Raw genomic sequence first — 24462 nt, forward strand, 5'->3', positions numbered from 1 at the left:
TAGAGTGACTGCAGACTTGTAGCCTAAGGCTAGGTTCACATCGCGTTAGTGGCATCCGTTTAACGGGTGTGCTAACACTGATGCTCAAACTCGCTTTTTTTCTACGATTGCACGCATGGTTGCATTGCGTTGACATGCGAAGTAATAGAGGTCTATGCTCAGCGAACATGTCTGTTCGCTCTACGTTAGACCTAACGTACCCGCGTTCGAGCGTGCGCCACAAAGTAACGCATCATCGCTAATGCATGCTGATTTTGACTTGCGTTAGGATGCGTTACGATAATGGATGGCAATGGGTGCGTTAACGAATCCGTTATATTGCGTTAATGCCGTTTGGTAACGGATCCATTAAACGGATGCCACTAACGCGATGTGAACCTAGCCTAAGGCCGAACAACCCTTTTATTCCTTTCCTGACATCTGTCATGTACAGTGCAAATCGGGAGCGGGCTGACAGGCTGAGCCCACCCCATAACTACCAGATAATGGCTGCTTGTCATGGACAGGATTTGCCTCCCAACAGCTGTGAATGGAGCTGAGCTGCACCAGTGACTGTCAACTTGATATATGCGCTGACAATCTCTGACAGTGACATTAACATCATATCGGGATGGGGGTGCATCTTTCTCTTTCATTTGCTCCCTCCTATCAACCAGATGCAGACAACCAGAGGCAGTTCTGTTACGGATATCAAGAGCAAAATAAGTAATCATGTGGAGCCCATGCAAAGGTTATAATGAGCAATACCACCTCCAAGATCAGAACATGAAAGTCTTCATCTCCCTAATGCTCAAGGATAATGCACACAGTTACGTCATAATACAGGAATAATGTACACAATGTCAAAGTACAGTATAAATGCACGCTATGATGTCACAGTAGAAATATATTGCTTATTGATGATACAGTATATGGATAATATGGACAGTGATATCATAGTACAATGATCATGCATGCTTAAGAGACTGGCCATTGCTAACAAACTGCAGCGCTGGCTGGTAACCTAGACATCGAGCAGTAAACAATAAAATTAAAAAGCCCTCGGTTCTTGACCACGGGGGGTGGGAATAGCATTTATAAAAACAAGTAAATTACAAAGTTGCTTGCTTATAACCATTTAGAATAAGAAAAACTATTTATGGATGTAAAACGTAGACATAAAACTCATCACGCATCATGTCTTATAAATGTCTGTTCTGTTCCTGATCTAAGGATCTTGGCTTTTAGTTGAGATGAATCTGTGCTGCACTTTATGTACGACATGCACTTTATGGACTCCAAGGTCAGTGAAATGGAGGAGTTGGAGGTTTGGCTTACCCACTCCACAGCCTTGATTATACTTGTACATTTGTGTACACTTTATAGTAAAATAGATATGATTCCCTTTGCTACAATAATCGTATAAAGAGACATACAAATATCAGGATTTGTTTCTAGCCATCCAAACACAAAGATTGAGGCCCAGATTGAAGGGGGAAGAGTGCAAGGTGCCTGATTCATTTAGAGACACAGACCTCTTAATGGATCAAGTGAGGCACAAAGTGACGGTTGCCTCCATGTGCGCCTTTGAATTTAACAAGTGGAGTCACCACACCTCCTATCTTGCCCCGACTCTGCCCATTTTGTTAGCGCTGGGAAAAATAGCATGAAAATTGCAAAAGTTTTGCAACTTTTCAAAGCTTTTTACACCAGTTTTATGGTGTAAACGGTTTTATGAATTAGGACCTTAGTTTTTAAACAATTCTCAACATATCTATTTTATTATCTTAATATATACTTGCCTTGTAATGTTCTGTCCGGATCCCAGAATTTCAAGCGGCGGAAGTTCACCGACCGCCATATTGGGACACCCAAGTGATGGGTGTCTCAATATGGAAACTGCTTGCGCGGTACCACCAGCGGAACACCGCCGCACAATACACACACACCACACAAACACACACACACCACACACACACACACACACCACACACACACACACTCTGTATATGCCGTATGTACCACACACACAAACTGTATACGCTGTACGCAACACACACACTGTATACGCCTTACGCAGCCTCTTGCGCAGTACCACCAGCGGAACACGTCACACACACACACACTGTATACGCCACACGCACACATTCTGTATATGCCATATGTACCACATACACACACTGTATACGTCGTACCAACAGACACACTGAATACGACTTACGCAGCCTCTTGCGCGGGAACACTGTTGCCAACACGCTGCCGGGATTAGCCGAATGATTCACTGACCGCCGCCATCTTTGTACAGGAGGAGTGCATGCGTTTTAATGTGACCGCCGCTGTCTGCACAAAGATGGCGCAGTGAATCATTCAGCTGATCCCGGCGGCAGATGCGCAACGTGTCTACAGGCAGAGGAAGCCGGTCACATTTAGGCTATGTGCACACGTCAGGATTACTTGCAGAAATTTCCTGAACAAAACTGGACATTTTCTGCAGGAACTCCGCATGCGTTTCTTGCGCGCTTTTTTTGCAGATTTTTTGCGTTTTTTTCCGGAGGTTCCCAATGCAATAGTATAGTGGGAAATTCGCAAAAAATCCGCAAAATTAATGAACATGCTGCGTTTTTTACCGCAATGTGTTTTTTTCGTGGAAAAAAAAACGCTACATATGCACAAAAATTGCGGAATGCATTATAAAAGATGGGATGCATATGTATGCGTTTTTTTAAGCGTTTTTATAGCGAAAAAAACTCGAAAAATCCTGAACGTGTGCACACAGCCTACAGGGGTTCATTTTAAAATTCATTTTCATTTCTGTGTGTAACCGTGTATGGAGCATACCACATCACAGGGGAGGAAGCAAAAGACAATACTGACATTACAGCAGGGTATCACAGAGGATACATTTTGTCAGGTAAAATATTTCACTGACTGTTTTTACACAACATTTTACCTCACAAAATATATCCTCTGCGATCTCCTGCAGTAACGTCAGTATTGTCTTTTGCTTCTTCCCCTGCACATAGATTTGTGTCTTACTGACACTGGGTTTCTCTTTAAATTAAGAACACAACAGTTTCCAGTAAAACCTGCATTCGCAATGACTATTAACAAATCCCAAGGACAGACCCTCAATCGAGTGGGTATTTCTTTACCTGAACCACCTTTGGACATGGACAGTTATACATTGCTTTCTCCAGAGTGAAGAAACGCTCCCATGTCAAAGTGAAAGTTATTAACCCCTTTACCCCCAAGGGTGGTTTGCACGTTAATGACCAGGCCAATTTTTACAATTCTGACCACTGTCCCTTTATGAGGTTATAACTCTGGAACGCTTCAACGGATCCCAGTGATTCTGACATTGTTTTCTCGTGACATATTGTACTTCATGATAGTGGTAAAAATTATTTGATAGTACCTGCGTTTATTTGTGAAAAAAACGGAAATTTGGCGAAAATTATGAAAATTTCGCAATTTTCCAACTTTGAATTTTTATGCAATTAAATCACAGAGATATGTCACACAAAATACTTAATAAGTAACATTTCCCACATGTCTACTTTACATCAGCACAATTTTGGAACCAAAATTTTTTTTTGTTAGGGAGTTATAAGGGTTAAAAGTTGACCAGCAATTTCTCATTTTTACAACACCATTTTTTTTAAGGGACCATATCTCATTTGAAGTCATTTTGAGGGGTCTATATGATAGAAAATACCCAAGTGTGACACCATTCTAAAAACTGCACCCCTCAAGGTTCTCAAAACCATATTTAAGAAGTTTATTAACCCTTCCGGTGCTTCACAGGAATTTTTGGAATGTTTAAATAAAAATGAACATTTAACTTTTTTTCACAAAAAATTTACTTCTGCTCCAATTTGTTTTATTTTACCAAGGGTAACAGGAGAAAATGGACCCCAAAAGTTGTTTTACAATTTGTCCTGAGTACACCGATAACCCATATGTGGGGCTAAACCACTGTTTGGGCGCATGACAGAGCTCGGAAGCGAAGGAGCGCCATTTGACTTTTCAATGCAAAATTGACTGGAATCGAGATGGGACACCATGTTGCGTTTGGAGAGCCCCTGATGTGCCTAAACATTGAAACCCCCCACAAGTGACATCATTTTGGAAAGTAGACCCCCTAAGGAACTTATCTAGAGGTGTGGTGAGCACTTTGACCCACCAAGGGCTTCACAGAAGTTTATAATGCAGAGCCGTAAAAATAAAACAAAAATGTTTTCCCACAAAAATTATTTTTTAGCCCCCAGTTTTGTATTTTCTGCCGCCGGGATCAGCCGAATGATTCACTGCACCTGCACGTAATTTGCGCAGGTGCAGTAAATCAGACCGTCGCCATCTTTGTGCAGACAGATAGCGGCAGTCACATTAAAACTGTGCATGCGCTCCTCCTGTGCAAAAATGACGCCAGTCAGTGAATCATTCGGCTGATCCTGGTGGCGGCGTGTTCGCTACTGTGTTCTGGTGGTAGAGGCTACGTGAGTGAGTATGTGTGTGTGTGGTGCGTACGGCATATAGAGTGTGTGTGTTTGTGTGTGGTGCGACGGTGTTCCGCTGGTGGTACCGCGCAATAGGTTTGTACCAGCATCAGTTTCCATATTGAGACACCCATCACTTGGGTGTCCCAATATGGCAGTCTGTGAACTTCCTCCGCTTGGAATTCTGGGATACGGTGACATCTGTACAGAACAGGAAATGAAAACATTACAAGGCAATTATATAAATAGATTTTTGACTAAAATGTAAATTGTTCTTTTATTCTATAAACTTCTGACAACATGTCTCCGAATTTTCCAATCAATAAAATAAAAAAAAAAAAAACAGTGCCCTCAGACCTCAAATAATGCAAAGAAAACAAGTTCATAATCATTTAGAAACAACAATACTAATGTTTGAACTCATGAAGAGTTCAGAAATCAATATTTTGTGGAATAACCATGATTTTTAACACTAGGACTACTGGAATCGTGAACCCTGACTAGAACAACTGCAAGTAAGTAGTCAAAATGACTATACCAGTATTCCTAGTGTTAATCACAGCTTTCATGCGTCTTAGCTGGCATGCTTTCCACCAGTCTTTCACACTGCTCCTGGCACAAAAATGTAAGCAGTTCTTCTTTGTTTGATGGCTTGTGACTATCCATCATCCTCTTGATTACATTCCATCGGTTTTCAATGGGGTTCAGGTCTGGAGATTGGGCTGCCCATGACAGGGTTTTGATATGGTGGTCTCTTAATTTTTGCCACAGCTGTATATATATTTGTATTTCTATGGTTAATTTTATTCGAAAGGAAAATGCAACAAATTCCCACAAAATTACATAAATTAGCTGAAATTCTGCTGTTTTTTCATGTTCTATAATCGGCAAAAAGCATATGCTTTAGGGCTTATGCGAGAGTTTAATATCTAATGCATGGTGAATAAATAAGACAAAGATCAAAGAGAAGAGATAGAAATAAAGAGCTATATTTTGAGAAAAACCTATTCACTTGCAGGCAATCTGTCATCAGGTCTCACTGTGCTAAACTGCTTCCGCCACAAACTTCTAATGGTAAATAGCTCCCTAAGTGTCTTTATTAGTGATGAGCGAATGTACTCTGATAATAATAGTCTTTATTTTTATATAGCGCTAACATTTTCCACAGCGCTTTACAGTTTGCACACATTATCATTGCTGTCCGCAATGGGGCTCACAATCTTAAATTCCCTAGTATTCAGTATGTCAGTAATTCAGTAATTCAGTATGTCTTTGGAATAAGGTGTTCTCTGAGCATGTGCAATGATATGTTCAGGTCCCAGCAGCTGCATGTCTCGTGGCTTGGTCAACAGCTGCAACACATGCATCGACTGCCTAACAAACAAGGCAATCTCTGCATGTGTTGTGGCTCTGAAAAGCCTCGAGACATGCAGGCGCGGGGACTCTTAACATATTATTCACGCACATCAAAGACATTCGGTTCACACATGCTCAGATAACATCTTATCCGAGTGCATTCGCTCATCACTAGTCTTTATCACACCACACCAGCCAGCATACTTTAGCATATTAACATAATGATTGTTCACCACTGTATGAAATTGATCACCAACTGGTCTGATGGGCTAGCAAGGACTGTCCTTCATACCTAACGCAAGCCTCAAATTCCAGCCGCCTTGCTTTTGAGTGAATTTCTAAAGGTATGCAGGTCTATGTGATGTGATGTATGCAGGTGTGATGACACTTTTACCATGTACTAGACTAGAAGGAAGCAGTTTAGCAGAAGGAATCCTGTTGTCAAGCTCTCTTTAATGGAAAATGTAAATCTGACCAGTACGCAGGTCAAATAGCATTAGTATATTTAGCTCAGAGAAAGTTTATTTTATTATTTTTAATCTACGGGTTGACTTTTTCTATCTTATTCCATTGCGCTAGGTGGCTATTTCAACATCTTTCCTTGCACGCCCTCCATCTTTCCCCTTGATTTTGCATCACATGACCAACGAAAAGGTAATTGTCCTTATCTGCAATTGTGGTATGTAGTGAAATATATATGCATGGATGTATGACCAGCAGTAAATTTACATCTGTACTGAGACTGCATCTCTCACAAAGGTCACCAACATATGTTATCCTGAGAAAGGCAGTTTCTTGGCTCCAGTCACCCCAAGGGGCCTTGCTGAGACACTTCACCGCTTCTGACTCCTTTGAATGGGATGCATATGTATGCATTTTTTTAAGCGTTTTTATAGCGAAAAAAACTCAAAAAATCCTGAACGTGTGCACACAGCCTACAGGGGTTCATTTTAAAATTCATTTTCATTTCTGTGTGTAACCGTGTACAGAGCATACCACATCATAGGGGAGGAAGCAAAAGACAATACTGACATTACAGCAGGGTATCACAGAGGATACATTTTGTCAGGTAAAATATTTCACTGACTGTTTTTACACAATATTTTACCTCACAAAATATATCCTCTGCGATCTCCTGCAGTAACGTCAGTATTGTCTTTTGCTTCTTCCCCTGCACATAGATTTGTGTTCTTACTGACACTGGGTTTCCCTTTAAATTAAAGGGAACCTGTCACCCCGTTTTTTCAAGATGAGCTAAAAATAGCGTTAAATAGGGGCAGAGCTGTGCTTCACATTAGTGTATTTTGTGAGCCTTTATTCCCCACCTATGCTGCCGAAATACCTTTGTAAAGTCGCCGTTTTGGGCTGTCACTCACGCTGGTCAGGTCATGTGGGCGTGGTGACAGCGCTGTTTCTCCCCCAGATCTCCGTTGGTGGCGTAGTGGTGTGCGCATGTCCAACTGGCGAATCCACTGCGCAGTTTGAAGGAAAACGCGCGATCTGCGTTATTCAGCCGTTTATCGTGGGCGCGGCCATCTTTGTGAGGCTGCGTGTGCGCACATGGTTCTTCTCGGCTTCCCGGGGCTTCAGGAAAATGGCCGCGGGATGCCGCGCGTGCGCACATGGAGATCTCGGCGGCCATTTTCCTGAAGCCGAGTTCGCATCTCGGCTGTAGGAAAATGGCTGCCGCGATCGCCATCTGCGCACGCGCAGCATCCCGCGGCCATTTTCCTGAAGCCCCGGGAAGCCGAGAAGAACCACGTGCGCACGCGCGGCCTCACAAAGATGGCCGCGCCCACTGATAAACGACTGAATAGCGCAGATCGCGCTTTTTCCTTCAAGCTGCGCAGTGGATTCTCCAGTTGGACATGCGCACACCACTACGCCACCAACGGAGATCTGGGGGAGAAACAGCGCTGTCACCACGCCCACATGACCTGACCAGCGTGAGTGACAGCCCAAAACGGCGACTTTACAAAATGTATTTCGGCAGCATTGGTGGGGAATAAAGGCTCACAAAATGCACTAATGTAAGGCACAGCTCTGCCCATATTTAACGCTATTTTTAGCTCATCTTGAAAAAACTGAGTGACAGGTTCCCTTTAAGAACACAACAGTTTCCAGTAAAACCTGCATTCGCAATGACTATTAACAAATCCCAAGGGCAGACCCTCAATCGAGTGGGTATTTCTTTACCTGAACCAGCCTTTGGACATGGACAGTTATACGTTGCTTTCTCCAGAGTGAAGAAACGCTCCCATGTCAAAGTGAAAGTTATTAACCCCTTTACCCCCAAGGGTGGTTTGCACGTTAATGACCAGGCCAATTTTTACAATTCTGACCACTGTCCCTTTATGAGGTTATAACTCTGGAACGCTTCAACAGATCCCAGTGATTCTGACACTGTTTTCTCGTGACATATTGTACTTCATGATAGTGGTAAAAATTCTTTGATAGTACCTGCGTTTATTTGTGAAAAAAACGGAAATTTGGCAAAAATTATGAAAATTTCGCAATTTTCCAACTTTGAATTTTTATGCAATTAAATCACAGAGATATGTCACACAAAATACTTAATAAGTAACATTTCCCACATGTCTACTTTACATCAGCACAATTTTGGAACCAAAATTTTTTTTTGTTAGGGAGTTATAAGGGTTAAAAGTTGACCAGCAATTTCTAATTTTTACAACACCATTTTTTTTTTAGAGACCACATCTCATTTGAAGTCATTTTGAGGGGTCTATATGATAGAAAATACCCAAGTGTGACACCATTCTAAAAACTGCACCCCTCAAGGTGCTCAAAATCATATTTAAGAAGTTTATTAACCCTTCTGGTGCTTCACAGGAATTTTTGGAATGTTTAAATAAAAATGAACATTTAACTTTTTTTCACAAAAAATTTACTTCTGCTCCAATTTGTTTTATTTTACAAGGGTAACAGGAGAAAATGGACCCCAAAAGTTGTTTTACAATTTGTCCTGAGTACACCGATACCCCATATGTGGGGGTAAACCACTGTTTGGGCGCATGACAGAGCTCAGAAGGGAAGTAGCGCCGTTTGACTTTTCAATGCAAAATTGACAGGAATTGAGATGTTGCGTTTGGAGAGCCACTGATGTGCCTAAACATTGAAACCCCCCACAAGTGACACCATTTTGGAAAGTAGACCCCCTAAGGAACTTATCTTGATGTGTTTTGAGCGCTTTGACCCACCAAGGGCTTCACAGAAGTATATAATGCAGAGCCGTAAAAATAAAACAAAAATTTTTTCCCGCAAAAATTATTTTTTTAGCCCCCAGTTTTGTATTTTCCCCGAGGGTAACAGGAGAAATTGGACCCCAAAATTTGTTGTCCAATTTGTCCTGAGTGCGATGATACACCATATGTGGGGGGAACCACTGTTTGGGCGCATGGGAGGGCTCAGAAGGGAAGGAGCGCCATTTGGAATGCAGACTTAGATGGAATGGTCTGCAGGTGTCACATTGCGTTTGCAGAGCCCCTAATGTACCTAAACAGTAGAAACCCCCCACAAGTGACACCATTTTGGAAACTAGACCCCCTAAGAAACTCATCTAGATTTGTTGTGAGAGCTTTGAAACCCCCAAGTGTTTCACTACAGTTTATAACGCAGAGCCGTGAAAATAAAAAATCTTTTTTTTTCCCACAAAAATTATTTTTTAGCCCCCAGTTTTGTATTTTCCCAAGGGTAACAGGAGAAATTGGACCTTAAACGTTGTTGTCCTATTTGTCCTGAGTACGCTGATTCCCCATATGTTGGGGTAAACCCCTGTTTGTGCACACGGGAGAGCTCGAAAGGGAAGGAGCACTGTTTTACTTTTTCAACGAAGAATTGGCTGGAATTGAGATCGGACGCCATATCGCGTTTGGAGAGCCCCTGATGTGCCTAAACAGTGGAAACCCCCCAATTATAACTGAAACCCTAATCCAAACACACCCCTAACCCTAATCCCAACAGTAACCCTAACCACACCTCTAACCCTGACACACCCCTAACCCTAATCCCAACCCTATTCCCAACTGTAAATGTAATCTCAACCCTAACCCCAACTTTAGCCCCAACCCTAACTGTAGCCTTAACCCTAGCCCTAGCTCTAACCCTAGCCCTTAAGGCGAAAATGGAAATAAATACATTTTTTAAATTTTTCCCTAACTAAGGGGGTGATGAAGGGGGGTTTGATTTACTTTTATAGCGGGTTTTTTAGCGGATTTTTATGATTGGCAGCCGCCACACACTGAAAGACGCTTTTTATTGCAAAAAATATTTTTTGCGTTACCACATTTTGAGAGGTATAATTTTTCCATATTTTGGTCCACAGAGTCATGTGAGGTCTTGTTTTTTGTGGGACGAGTTGACATTTTTATTGGTAACCTTTTCGGGCACATGACATTTTTTGATCGCTTTTTATTCCGATTTTTGTGAGGCAGAATGACCAAAAACCAGCTATTCATGAATTTCTTTTGGGGGAGGCGTTTATACCGTTCCGCGTTTGGCAGTACGATTACAGCGACACCTCATTTATATCATTTTTTTTGTGTGTTTTGAAACTACTTTATAGAAAAAATAATTATTTTTGCATCGCTTTATTCTCAGGACTATAACTTTTTTTACTTTTTTGCTGATGATGCTGTATGGCGGCTCGTTTTTTGCGGGACAAGATGACGTTTTCAGCGGTACCATGGTTATTTATATCTGTCTTTTTGATCGCGTGTTTTTCCACTTTTTGTTTGGAGGTAGGATAATAGTGTTTTTTGCCTCGTTTTTTTTTTTTTTTCTTACGGTGTTTACTGAAGGGGTTAACTAGTGGGCCAGTTTTATAGGTCGGGCCATTACGGACGCGGCGATACTAAATATGTGTACTTTTATAGTTTTCTTGTTTTTTTTATTTAGATAAAGAAATGTATTTATGGGAATAATAATTTTTTTTTTCATTATTTAGGATTTTTTTTTTTTTTTTTTATACATTTGGAAAAAAATTTTTTTACTTTGTCCCGGGGGGGAACATCACAGATCGGTGATCTGACAGTTTGCACAGCACTATGTCAGATCACCGATCTGTCTCAGAGCACAGCAGGCTTCACAGTGCCTGCTCTGAGCAGGCTCTGTGAAGCCACCTCTCTCCCTGCAGGACCCGGATGCCGCGGCCATCTTGGATCCGGGCCTGCTACAGGGAGGAAGGTAGGGAGACCCTCGCAGCAACGCGATCACATCGCATTGCTGCGGGGGGGCTCAGGGAAGCCCGCAGGGAGCCCCCTCCCTGCGCGATGCTTCCCTGTACCACCGGCACATCGCAGTGTGCTGGGGGTTAATGTGCCGGGAGCGGTCCGTGACCGCTCCTGGCACATAGTGCCGGATGTCAGCTGCGATAGGCAGCTGGCACCCGGCCGCGATCGGCCGCGCTCCCCCGTGAGTGCGGCCGATCGCGTATGACGTACTATTTGGTCGGTGGTCATAGGGGCCCACCCCACCTCGACGGGATAGTACGTCTAATGTCAGAAAGTGGTTAATACACCACTTCAAGGAATGTTGTTATGTAATAGTGATAACGTTGTTACAAGGAATGTTTATAAAAAATATTTTAAATTAATCTATTTAATTTGTAATATGATTAATAGATACCGTGTATGATTTATAGGTAGATGATGGATAAATATCATAGACATACATTGATAGTATAATAAATACATAGCTATTTTAATATACATACATTTGACAGACATAGGTGAATAGATAGATGCATATACACATAGATAGATGTTTCATAGCTATAAGATAGATATAGATAGGTAGATTGTGTGATATATAGACAGATTTAATATTGTAAGGTGATCACAGGGGAGATATGTGTCATCCAGTTTGTAAATCTTAACCCCTTTCTGACATGGGACGTACTATCCCGTCGAGGTGAGGTGGGCCCGCATGACCACGGACGGGATAGTACGTCCAGCGCGATCGGCGGCGCTCACGGGGGGAGCGCCGCCAATCGCGGCCGGGTGTCAGCTGTTTATCGCAGCTGACATCCGGCACTATGTGCCAGGAGCGGTCACGGACCGCCCCCGGCACATTAACCCCTGGCACACCGTGATCAAAGATGATCGCGATGTGCCGGCGGTATAGGGAAGCTTCCCGCAGGGAGGGGGCTCCCTGCGGGCTTCCCTGAGCCCCCCGCAGCAACGCGATGTGATCGCGTTGCTGCGAGGGTCTCGCCTCCCTCCCTGCTTCCTCCAGCCCCGGATCCAAGATGGCCGCGGATCCGGGTCCTGCAGGGAGGGAGGTGGCTTCACAGAGCCTGCTTAGAGCAGGCACTGTGAAGGCTGCAGCGCTGCATGTCAGATCAGTGATCTGACAGAGTGCTGTGCACACTGTCAGATCACTGATCTGTGATGTTCCCCCCTGGGACAATGTAAAAAAGTAAAAAAAAATTTTTCAAAATGTGTAAAAAAAAAAATAAAAAAAAATATTCCTAAATAATGAAAAAAAAAAAAAAATATTATTCCCCTAAATACATTTCTTTATCTAAATAAAAAAAAAAAAAAAACAATAAAAGTACACATTTAGTATCGCCGCGTCCGTAACGACCCGACCTATAAAACTGGCCCACTAGTTAACCCCTTCAGTAAACACCGTAAGAAAAAAAAAAAACGAGGCAAAAAACAACGCTTTATTATCATACCGCCGAACAAAAAGTGGAATAACACGCGATCAAAAAGATAGATATAAATAACCATGATACCGCTGAAAGCGTCATCTTGTCCCGCAAAAAACGAGCCGCCATACAGCATCATCAGCAACAAAAAAAAAGTTATAGTCCTGAGAATAAAGCGATGCAAAAATAATTATTTTTTCTATAAAATAGTTTTTATCATATAAAAGCGCCAAAACATAAAAAAAATGATATAAATGAGGTGTCGCTGTAATCGTACTGACCCGAAGAATAAAACTGCTTTATCAATTTTACCGGAACGGTATAAACGCCTCCCCCAAAAGAAATTCATGAATAGCTGGTTTTTGGTCATTCTGCCTCGCAAAAATCGGAATAAAAAGCGATCAAAAAATGTAACGTGCCCGAAAATGTTACCAATAAAAACGTCAACTCGTCCCGCAAAAAACAAGACCTCGCATGACTCTGTGAACCAAAATATGGAAAAATTATAGCTCTCAAAATGTGGTAACGCAAAAAATATTTTTTGCAATAAAAAGCGTCTTTCAGTGTGTGACGGCTGCCAATCATAAAAATCCGCTAAAAAACCCGCTATAAAAGTAAATCAAACCCCCCTTCATCACCCCCTTAGTTAGGGAAAAATTAAAAAAATGTATTTATTTCCATTTTTCCATTAGGGTTAGGGCTAGGGTTAGGGCTAGGGTTAGGGTTTGGGCTAGGGTTAGGGTTAGGGCTAGGGTTAGGGCTACGGTTAGGGCTAGGGTTAGGGCTATGGTTAGGGCTAGGGTTAAGGCTACAGTTAAGGTTGGGGCTAAAGTTAGGGTTAGGGCTATGGTTAGGGCTAGGGTTAGGGCTACAGTTTGGGTTGGGGCTAAAGTTAGGGTTGGGGCTAGGGTTAAGGCTACAGTTAGGGTTGGGGCTAAAGTTACGGTTAGGGTTTAGATTACATTTACAGTTGGGAATAGGGTTGGGATTAGGGTTAGGTGTGTGTCAGGGTTAGAGGTGTGGTTAGGGTTACTGTTGGGATTAGGGTTAGGGGTGTGTTTGGATTAGGGTTTCAGTTATAATTGGGGGGTTTCCACTGTTTAGGCACATCAGGGGCTCTCCAAACGCGACATGGCGTCCGATCTCAATTCCAGCCAATTCTGCGTTGAAAAAGTAAAACAGTGCTCCTTCCCTTCCGAGCTCTCCCGTGTGCCCAAACAGGGGTTTACCCCAACATATGGGGTATCAGCGTACTCAGGACAAATAGGACAACAACTTTTGGGGTCCAATTTCTCCTGTTACCCTTGGGAAAATACAAAACTGGGGGCTAAAAAATAATTTTTGTGGGAAAAAAAAAGATTTTTTATTTTCACGGCTCTGCGTTATAAACTGTAGTGAAACACTTGGGGGTTCAAAGTTCTCACAACACATCTAGATAAGTTCCATGGGGGTCTAGTTTCCAATATGGGGTCACATGTGGGGGATTTCTACTGTTTAGGTACATTAGGGGTTCTGCAAACGCAATGTGACGCCTGCAGACCATTCCATCTAAGTCTGCATTCCAAATGGCACTCCTTCCCTTCCGAGCCCTCCCATGCGCCCAAACTGTGGTTCCCCCCAACATATGGGGTATCAGCGTACTCAGGACAAATTGGACAACAACTTTTGGGCTCAAATTTCTCCTCTTACCCTCGGGAAAATACAAAACTGGGGGCTAAAAAATAATTTTTGGGGGAAAGATTTTTTTTTTTCAATTTTCACGGCTCTGCGTTACAAACTGTAGTGAAACACTTGGGGGTTCAAAGCTCTCACAACACATCTAGATGAGTTCCTTAGGGGGTCTAGTTTCCAAAATGGTGTCACTTGTGGGGGGTTTCTACTGTTTCGGTACATTAGGGGCTCTGCAAATGCAATGTGACACCTGCAGACCATTCCATCTAAGCCTGCATTCCAAATGGAGCTCCTTCCCTTCCGAGCCCTTCCATGCGCCCAAACAGTGGTTCCCCCCCCACATATGGGGTATCAGCGCACTCAGAACAAATTGGACAACAAATTTTGGGGTCCAATTTCTCCTGTTACCCTCGGGAAAATACAAAACTGGGGGCTAAAAAATAATTTATGTGGGAAAAAATTTTTGTTTTATTTTTACGGCTCTCCATTATAAACTTCTGTGAAGCCCTTGGTGGGTCAAAGTGCTCACCACACATGTAGATAAGTTCCTTAGGGGGTCTACTTTCCAAAATGGTGTCACTTGTGGGGGGTTTCTACTGTTTAGGTACATTAGGGGCTCTGCAAACGCAATGTGACACCTGCAGACCATTCCATCTAAGTCTGCATTCAAATGGCACTCCTTCCCTTCCGAACCCTCCCATGCGCCCAAACAGTGGTTTCCCCCACATATGGTGTATCATCGCACTCAGGACAAATTGGGCAACAAATTTTGGGGTCCACTTTCTCCTGTTACCCTCGGGAAAATACAAAACTGGGGGCTAAAAAAAATAGTTTTTGTGGGAAAACTTTTTTGTTTTATTTTTACGGCTCTGCATTATAAACTTCTGTGAAGCACTTGGTGGGTCAAAGTGCTCACCACACATCTAGATAAGTTCCTTAGGGGGTCTACTTTCCAAAATGGTGTCACTTGTGGGGGGTTTCAATGTTTAGGCACATCAGTGGCTCTCCAAACGCAACATGGCGTCCCATCTCAATTCCTGTCAATTTTGCATTGAAAAGTCAAACGGCGCTCCTTCCCTTCCGAGCTCTCCCATCCGCCCAAACAGTGGTTTACCCCCACATATGGGGTATCAGCGTACTCAGGACAAATTGTACAACAACTTTTGGGGTCCAATTTCTTCTCTTACCCTTGGGAAAATAAAAAATTGGGGGCGGAAAGTTAATTTTTGTGAAAAAATATGATTTTTTATTTTTACGGTTCTACATTATAAACTTCTGTGAAGCACTTGGTGGGTCAAAGTGCTCACCACACATCTAGATAAGTTCCTTAAGGGGTCTAATTTCCAAAATGGTGTCACTTGTGGGGGGTTTCAATGTTTAGGCACATCAGGGGCTCTCCAAACGCAACATGGCGTCCCATCTCAATTCCTGTCAATTTTGCATTGAAAAGTCAAATGGCGCTCCTTCGCTTCCGAGCTCTCCCATCCGCCCAAACAGTGGTTTACCCCCACATGTGGGGTATTGTCGTGCTCAGGACAAATTGTACAACAATGTTTGGGGTCTATTTTCTCCTGTTACCCTTGGTAAAATTAAACAAATTGGAGCTGAATTAAACTTTTTGTGAAAAAAAGTTAAATAAACATTCAAAAAATTCCTGTGAAGCACCAGAAGGGTAAATAAACTTCTTGAATATGGTTTTGAGCACCTTGAGGGGTGTAGTTTTTAGAATGGTGTCACACTTGGGTATTTTCTATCATATAGACCCCTCAAAATGACTTCAAATGAGATGTGGTCCCTAAAATAAAATGGTGTTGTAGAAATGAGAAATTGCTGGTCAACTTTTAACCCTTATAACTCCCTAACAAAAAAAAATTTTGGTTCCAAAATTGTGCTGATGTAAAGTAGACATGTGGGAAATGTTACTTATTAAGTATTTTGTGTGACATATCTCTGTGATTTAATTGCATAAAAATTCAAAGTTGGAAAATTGCGAAATTTTCAAAATTTTCACCATATTTCCGTTTTTTCCACAAATAAACGCAGGTAATATCAAAGAAATTTTACCATTGTCATGAAGTACAATATGTCACGAGAAAACAATGTCAGAATCACTGGGATCCGTTGAAGCGTTCCAGAGTTATAACCTCACAAAGGGACAGTGGTCAGAATTGTAAAAATTGGCCCGGTCATTAACGTGCAAACCACCCTTGGGGGTAAAGGGGTTAATGATGTGAACCCGGTTTTAATGCTCCAGTGTCACAGGTGCTGAGAGACTTAAATTAACTTTAAGGCTGTGTGCACACGTTGCAGTTTCTTCGCAGTTTTTCCCGATAAATACGCTATAAAACCGCAAAAAAAAAAAAACGCATACAATAAGCATCCCATCATTTAGAATGAATTCCACATGTTTTGTGCACATGATGCGTTTTTTTCCGCGAATGTTCATAAATTTTGCCTTTTTTTTTTTTTGCGGATTTCCCACTACAATATGCATTGGGGAGTGTCCAGAAAAAAACGCAGCAAAATCGCGGCAAAAACGCATGCGGTTTTCTTGCAGATTTCTTGCAGAAAATGTCCGTTTTTTTTCTCAGGAATTTTCTGCGAGAAATCCTGAACGTGTGCACATAGCCTAACAGGGCTGGGTTTTTTGTGAACAGCTAAAGAGATGGGCGGGATGGCTGTTCACCATATCTCCACCTCAGGGTGTGGTCCATAGAGATAGATAGATATAGACATAAATAGATAAGTAGATGGATATGAGATACATAGATGATAGATGCATATGTCAAACATTGATAGATGATAGATACATATGAGGTACATCGATGATAGAGACATAGAAGAGAGAGAGAGAGAAATAGAAATGACATGCCGGGTGTCGTCTTATAGGGCGAGTGCGGACCATTGCCAATGTTGATATAGTGGGTGGGGGGAGGGGTCCCGATGACGAAGTGAGGGGGCGTCTTACAGGGAAGGAGTAAGTGGAATATTCCCCTATTACCTCTTTGTGGCAGCAATGCTCTCTGTGCTGGGGGGCGGCGGCGGCAGCTCCTCTTTGTGCAGCATGGTGTCTGTGTGGGGGCTCCTCTTTGTGCCGTGTGGGGGCTCTGTGCTGGGGGGAGGCGGCGGCGTATCTTTGCGCAGCATTGAGGCTCCACCGGCATTTCCTCATTTGAGGCCCCGGCAGCTCCATTGCTGCGATGCGGTGGCGTCTGGGAAAATGGCCGCTGGGGGTGGCGTATGTTGATTCAGATCTCGTCCCGAGGTCTCGGGAGACGAGATCTGAATCTGAGCATGAGCCAACCCCAGGGGGTACAAGAAGAGATGACATGAGAGGAGAAAACAGCAGATTGGGGAGAGAGAAAGCGCACAGGGGTGAGAGAGACAGAGCACAGGGGGAGACAGCTCAAACGGGACAGCAGATGAGGGGAGAACACAGCACAGGAAGGAGAGAGACCGCAGACAAGAGGGATAGCACATGGGGTAGACAGGTCAAAAAAGAGAGCACAGACTGTAGAAGTCAGCACATGGGGAAAGGGAGAGTGGATAGGTGGGTGAGCACATAGGGGGGAGAGATTCTCAAGGCTGCAAAACCTGCCCCCATCGTGACATTACCGCCCTCCCGATGCAATAGCATCAGGCCTCCATTTAGTTAAACAATAACACTGTAAAACACTTCACTTTTTCCTTAAAACGTGAATAGCAAACCTGAGGAACTGTGATCCTTCTCCCAATGCCCTTTATTCTTAAGACTTGTATGCAATGTTCTTTTTTCTTCATTTTGTTATGCTCTTCTTTGAAACAGATTATATATACTGAATATATTTGATCCCTATACATTAAGGCAATGTGCAAACGTTGCAGATTGTATGCGTTTTTGCTGAGTTTTTTCACCACGAAATCGTGGCAAAAAACGCTGCGAAACCACATGCACAACACAGCCCATTGAATTCAATGGGATTCCGCTGTGCTAATGCTGCGTATTTTTCCACAGCAGAATCACATCACGGAAAAATACGCAGCATGCTCATTCTTTGTACGGAATCACGGCAATTCCGCACACATAGGAATGCATTGATCTGCTTGCTTCCCGCATGGGGCTATGCCCACCATGCGGGAAGTAAGCGGATCATCTGCGGATGGTACCCACAGGGTATATGGTTCCCAGGGCCTGGAGGAGAGTCTCCTCTCCTCCAGGCCCTGGGAACCATATACCTGTAAAAAAAACAAAACAGTTTTATTCTCACCTTCCGGTGGCCCCCGCAGCCTTCCCGCTCCTCGCGACACTCCCGTTCCCAGTGATGCTTTGCGACAATGCCCTTCGATGATGTAGCTGTCTCGCATGATGCTACGTCGTCTGGTATCATTGTTGCAAAGCCTCACTGGGAACGGGAGCATCGCGAGGAGCGGGAAGGCTGCAGGGGCCGCCGGAAGGTGAGAATATCATGATTTTCTATTTCTTTTAAATTATTTTAAACATATCTTTTACTATTGATGCTGCATGGGCAGTATCAATAGTAAAAAGTTTGACTATGTTTGACAAGTGTGACCAACCTGTCAATCAGTTTTCCAATCGATGCTACAAATCGCTTGCAAAACGCTAGTGTTTAGCGGGAATACGCAATTCTGCATGCGTTATACCCGCAGCAGGGACTTGCAGAATTGCCGCAGAAATTTTCCGCAACGTGTGCACATAGCCTTAATGCATCTCTTAAATGGTAATTCTAATCCTTTACAAATAATATGTTATTCTGTTCTGCAAACCATAATTGCAGCATCATTTACAATCTTGTTGTAAATGTTCATCCTTTCAATTATTGTTTCGGAAAGAGATGATTAGATTGGGCCAAATCAAGAAAATCGACAATTTCAAAGCCGATTTCTTTGAGTTTTACAGAGAATTCTGAGACTTGTGGACTGGAGCATTTTTCTGAATAGACGAGACGCCTCCATATGACTTGGTTAACTTCTCTTATTCACAATTTCAAAATTACATAACCTTTTCTTCTAAAGCTTTTGGCTATGTATGTACACACGTTGCGGATTTAGATGCGTTTCCGCTGCGTTTTTTAATCAAATCCGCAGTGTAGTGCACAAGCAATGTTAGTCAATGGGAAATTGAGAATTGGTGTGCACATTCTGCTGAAAAAAAAAAAGCGCGGATTTGCAGCGTTTTATGTTCCGCAGCATGCCCATTCTTTTTGCGGGTCTGCAGCGTTTCTGCAAGCATTGACTTCCATTGATTCAGTCAAATCCGCAGCAAAACCACAGGTTTAAAAAGATCTGCCGTTTTGCTGCGGAGTTGCATGCGAGAAATGCTGCAGATCGAGAGGAAGAGTGTGGGCGGAGACTATGTGCGTGTGGAGAAGATGTGCGTGTCTATCTGCGGGGGTCTGCGTATGTGCGGGTGTCTGTGTGTTTGCGTGTGTCCCTGTGTGTGCTGGTGTGTGCGGGTCTGTGTAGCCGGGCATCGTCTGATGGGACTACTGCTCCCATCTGGCTATGAATGCTGTCACATATAGTAACATAGTAACATAGTTATTAAGCTTGACGGAAGACTTTTACCATCTAGTTCAACCCATAGCCTAACCTAACATGCCCCAACATGTTGATCCAGAGAAAAGTAAAAAAAAAAACACATGTGGCAAATAGTGAGCTCCACTTTGGGGAAAAAAATTCCTTCCCGACTCCACATACGGCAATCGGACTAGTTCCCTGGATCAACGCCCTATCAAGGAATCCTAGTATATATACCCTGCAACATTATACTTTTCAAGAAAGGTATCCAATCCCCTCTTAAATTTAAGTAATGAATCACTCATTAAAACATCATACGGCAGAGAGTTCCATAGTCTCACTGCTCTTACAGTAAAGAACCCGCGTCTGTTATTATGCTTAAACCTTCTTTCCTCCAGACGTAGAGGATGCCCCCTTGTCCCTGTCTCAGGTCCATGATTAAAAAGATCATCAGAAAGGTCTTTGTACTGTCCCCGCATATATTTATACATTAAAATAAGATCACCCCTTAGTCTTCGTTTTTTTTTTTTCTTTTTTGTTCAAATAGATTTTTATTAAGAATAACAAAGTAATTAACATGTTACATTCACATTCTCAATACAAAGTTTTCCCCCCCTCCCTCTTCAAACAACCCCCTTCGATCCCAAGACCCCTCGCCCCCCCCCCCCCCACAAAGCAGCTCACCTTGCTAATTACTTCCATCATTAAGACAATAGAATATCCAATCCCTCAACCGATCGTATAAGCCACACTTTACATTACTATCCCATAGCCATCCATGAAGACCATAATTTATTGAACGTTTCAATTTTCCCTCTCTTCTTATAAATCCCCTTTTCCAGTGTCAGGCCCTGTTTCACATACTGGAGGAACTCTCCTCTTGACGGCAGCTCTTCCCTGATCCAGTTTCGAGCTATTACCTTCCTAGCCATATACAACAATCTGGCTATAGCTATCTTTAGGTATTTATCTACTCCAATCTCATCCACGCATCCCAACAAGCACACAATTGGATCCCTTGGCACCTTACATCCATACGCACCTTCCATACGACTCAAAACTACCACCCAGAAGGCAGCCAACCTCGGACATGTCCACATCATATGAAAAATATCAGCATCCGTAGATATACACCTCGGACATTCAGAGTCATTACGCAATCCTGCCTTGTATAGCACCATCGGAGACTTATAGACTCTGTGTATCACATAAAGCTGTGAAAGTCTATACGGTTCACTCAGCGACAGTCTTGTGACCCATTCTAATACCGACTCCCAAGTCTCGTTATCCATTGGACCCAGATCCCTTTTCCATTTAGCTCTCACCATTATTGGAAACCCCAATAGGAAAGTGTGCAACAAATCTTTATACAGAGTGGATATGACCCCTCCAGTCGTCCCGTCATTACACACATACTCCAGTACTATATCCCTTTGAATCCTAATACCTCCGTCCCTACTCTAAGCTCCAAATGCATGCCTCATCCGCAAATACTGATACTCCCCTGCAGTCCCAAGACCAAATTCCGCCTGCAATTGGGAAAATGATTTCAGTTCACCTTGCTCAATTATTTGATACACATACTGAATCCCTTTGCCCAGCCACTCTGTCAGTACCCCCAGTGCCTCAAATTCCTTCAGATTGTTGTTATGCCATAGCGGCGAGTATCTAGTCAAGTCCGTGATCCCACGTATATGCCTTAATCTACTCCACAGCTTGCGTATCAACAGCACAGTCGGATGTAACTTCCCCAAAATCTCCAGGGATCCATCCTCCAAACATTGTACCACTGGCCTTCTTTTTGTCACCACTTCCATCAACCGCTGTACCGCTCCAGTTGACCCTTCATGCGCCCAGCCCTTTAAATGTTGACTCTGGGCTGCAAGAAAATACAATTCAGGGTTAGGCAATGCCAGGCCCCCATCATCCTTAGGTCGCTGAAGTGTCTCCAGTCTGATACGCGGATGCTGTCTCCCCCATATCAAATTCCTAAACAGAGAGTTGATCTGTCTAAATTTCCCGCGTGGTATCCAAACTGGCGCATTGTGGAGAATATACAATATTTTCGGCATCAGAATCATTTTGATAAGATTCACCCTACCTACCACAGATAGATGCAGCTTAAGCCAAGCATCCGCTTTTGCCTTAAGGACACCTAAGATTGGAGTCAGATTCTTATGTATATAGTCAGTGACCGGCATAGATACCCATATTCCAAGATACTTAAATTTACTCGTCACCTCCAGTCGCCCATCCTCCAGTGGTTCCCCACCCATGTCGTCCACCTTAAACAAGATAGACTTACTCCAATTTATCCTAAGCCCCGACACTGATCCGAATCGTTCAATAATCCCAATGGCTCCCTCCAAGGATGCAACTGGATCAGCCAGAAATAACAAAATGTCATCCGCATACAGCGCCACCCTTTCTTCAATCATCCCATATTTAAACCCCGTCATCTCATCAGACCGTCGAAGCGTAGCAGCCAGGGGTTCCACAGCCAGAGCAAACAAAAGGGGAAATAACGGACACCCCTGTCTCGTCCCTCTAGCCAATTCTATGGTCCGTGACAACTCCCCGTTCACCCTAACCCTGGCCATTGGCATCGAGTACATTAGTTGAATTTAGGATATGAACTGCGGTCCAAACCCCATTCTTCGCAACACCTGCCAGAGATACCCCCACTCCACACTATCGAATGCCTTGTGAGCGTCTAAAGATGCAATAACTCTCTGGCCATAGTTATCGGATCTGAGTTGCAAGTTCATATACAGCCTTCGTAAGTTGATCGCAGTTGATCTATCAGGCATAAAGCCAGACTGATCTGAGTGTACCAGGCCGGAAATAACACTTGTCAACCTCATCGCCAACACCTTAGCCAGGAGTTTAACGTCTATAGTAAGCAAAGTAATTGGCCGATATGAGTCCGGCTGTGCCGGGTCTTTCCCCTCCTTAGGAATCACCACTATTGTGGCCTCCCGCATAAATGCCGGTAGCCTTCCACCATTCCTAGCCTCCTCCAGGACCGCCTTCAATTTAGGGATCAACACTTCCCCCAAGTTTTTATAAATTTCGTCAGGAAATCCGTCCACGCCAGGCGCCTTCCCATTAGCCATCGACTGCAATGCCCGTCCCAATTCCTCCTCCGTAATGGGAGCCTCCAAATCCTCTCTATCCATGTCACTCAGCCTTGGGAGCTCCAACTCCTCAAGGAACGCCACCGTGTCCTCCATTGACCCATCTACCCGAGAGGAGTATAAGTCTGCATAAAAATCTGCAAAAATCTCCAAAATCTCTGAAGTCTCAGAGACAGCAATACCGCTCCCAGACACCAGAGAATGAACAAAGGAAGTATTTCTCTGGGCAGACGCCACCAGCGATAGCAAATGACCCACCGATTCACCCTCCTGGTAATAGGCCAGATTCATGAATTCCCTCTTCCTTTCAGCCTTACTCAGCAAAACCGCCTCTAACTGACTCTGAGCTACCTTTAACTTCCTCCCAGCCTCCAGAGTATCCGTTATTACCATCTCATCCTCCGCCACCCTCAGCCCATCAATCGCCAACCTCTCTGCCTCTCTCGATTTCCGCTTACACCTACTAATATCCCTGAACAACAACCCTCTCAAGTACGCTTTCATGACTTCCCACACAGTAAGCATGTCTACACTTCCCTCATTTATCTCAAAAAATTCCACCAACTCCTTCTTAATCTTATCCAAGTCTATATTGTGTAGCCAATTAGGGTGAATTTTCCACTCCCTCCTGCTCCCGGTCCGTGTCCCCACCGGCCGAAATTCCACTTCAACTGGACTATGGTCAGAGAGAGCCCTAGGCAAATATCTCACATCCCTTACCATCGTATCCAGTAAACGGTTACCCAGTGCCAGATCAATCCTAGACAAAGTACCATGAGCTGGCGAGTAGCATGAGTACCCCCTCTCCCCGATATGCCTAACTCTCCATAAATCAATCAGGCCCACTTCCCCGACATAGGTCCCAAACGTAGTGATATGTCCCACCGTCCTATTCTGGGGGTTTTTGTTCTTATCCCAAAAGTCATCACATATATTATTAAGATCGCCAATAATTAGTAATGGTAACGGTCCCCAACGCTTTACCCTCTCCAGCACCTCTCTTATCTTCTTGCTTGAGTATGGGGGCGGAATATACATTGCCGCTATACACATCAATATTCCATTCATTTTACATTTCACCACCACATACTGACCATCCACATCTTCCTTTACCGCCACCTCCTCATACTGCACCCCCGCAGGAATCAACACAGACACACCCCTAGAGTACGTCGAGAAAGTAGAGTGATACGCCCTCTGTATCCAGCGCCTATTCAATACGTTCACCCTCTCCCGCACTAAATGTGTCTCCAGCAGACATATCATTGAGACCTTCTGCTCTCGAACATACTGTAGACTTGCCGCCCGCCGTGTTTTATCCGCCAGACCCCTCACATTCCAACTCAATATTTTAATATACTCTCCCCTCATGTGGCTCATCATTTCTCATAGTATCCAATTTCCCAAGTATGAGCTGCCCCACCCCTCCCATCCCCCCTACCCCCTCCCAACTTGCCCCCCTACCCCCCCAGTGTAACGCATTCTTCCTCTCAGCAAGAGTGGGGCTCCACTGCCCACTGCGAACACTCTCCCTTACTTAACCCTCTCCATTCGCGTCCCGCTGCCATAACAAACATAATTTCCCCCAACTTTCACTTTATTATATCTTAACATTGCACTTATATAAACATATAAG

At 43.6% G+C, this 24462-nt stretch overlaps 1 protein-coding gene across 3 annotated transcripts in view; it reads left to right on the forward strand.

The window, feature by feature from the left end:
- IRF9 (interferon regulatory factor 9) overlaps positions 1-24462 on the forward strand; it is an 87140-nt gene that overhangs the window by 46417 nt on the left and 16261 nt on the right. For 2 of the 3 annotated variants that reach the window (XM_069761914.1, XM_069761922.1), the window contains exon 6: positions 6411-6485. The exons of the other annotated variant lie outside the window; for it this stretch is intronic. In XM_069761914.1, coding sequence (XP_069618015.1) covers positions 6411-6485 — 75 coding nt within the window. The remainder of the gene's footprint in view (positions 1-6410; positions 6486-24462) is intronic. 3 annotated transcript variants of the gene reach the window in all.

This window comes from Ranitomeya imitator, chromosome 1 (assembly GCF_032444005.1).
Source record: "Ranitomeya imitator isolate aRanImi1 chromosome 1, aRanImi1.pri, whole genome shotgun sequence".
Lineage (NCBI taxonomy): Eukaryota > Metazoa > Chordata > Amphibia > Anura > Dendrobatidae > Ranitomeya > Ranitomeya imitator.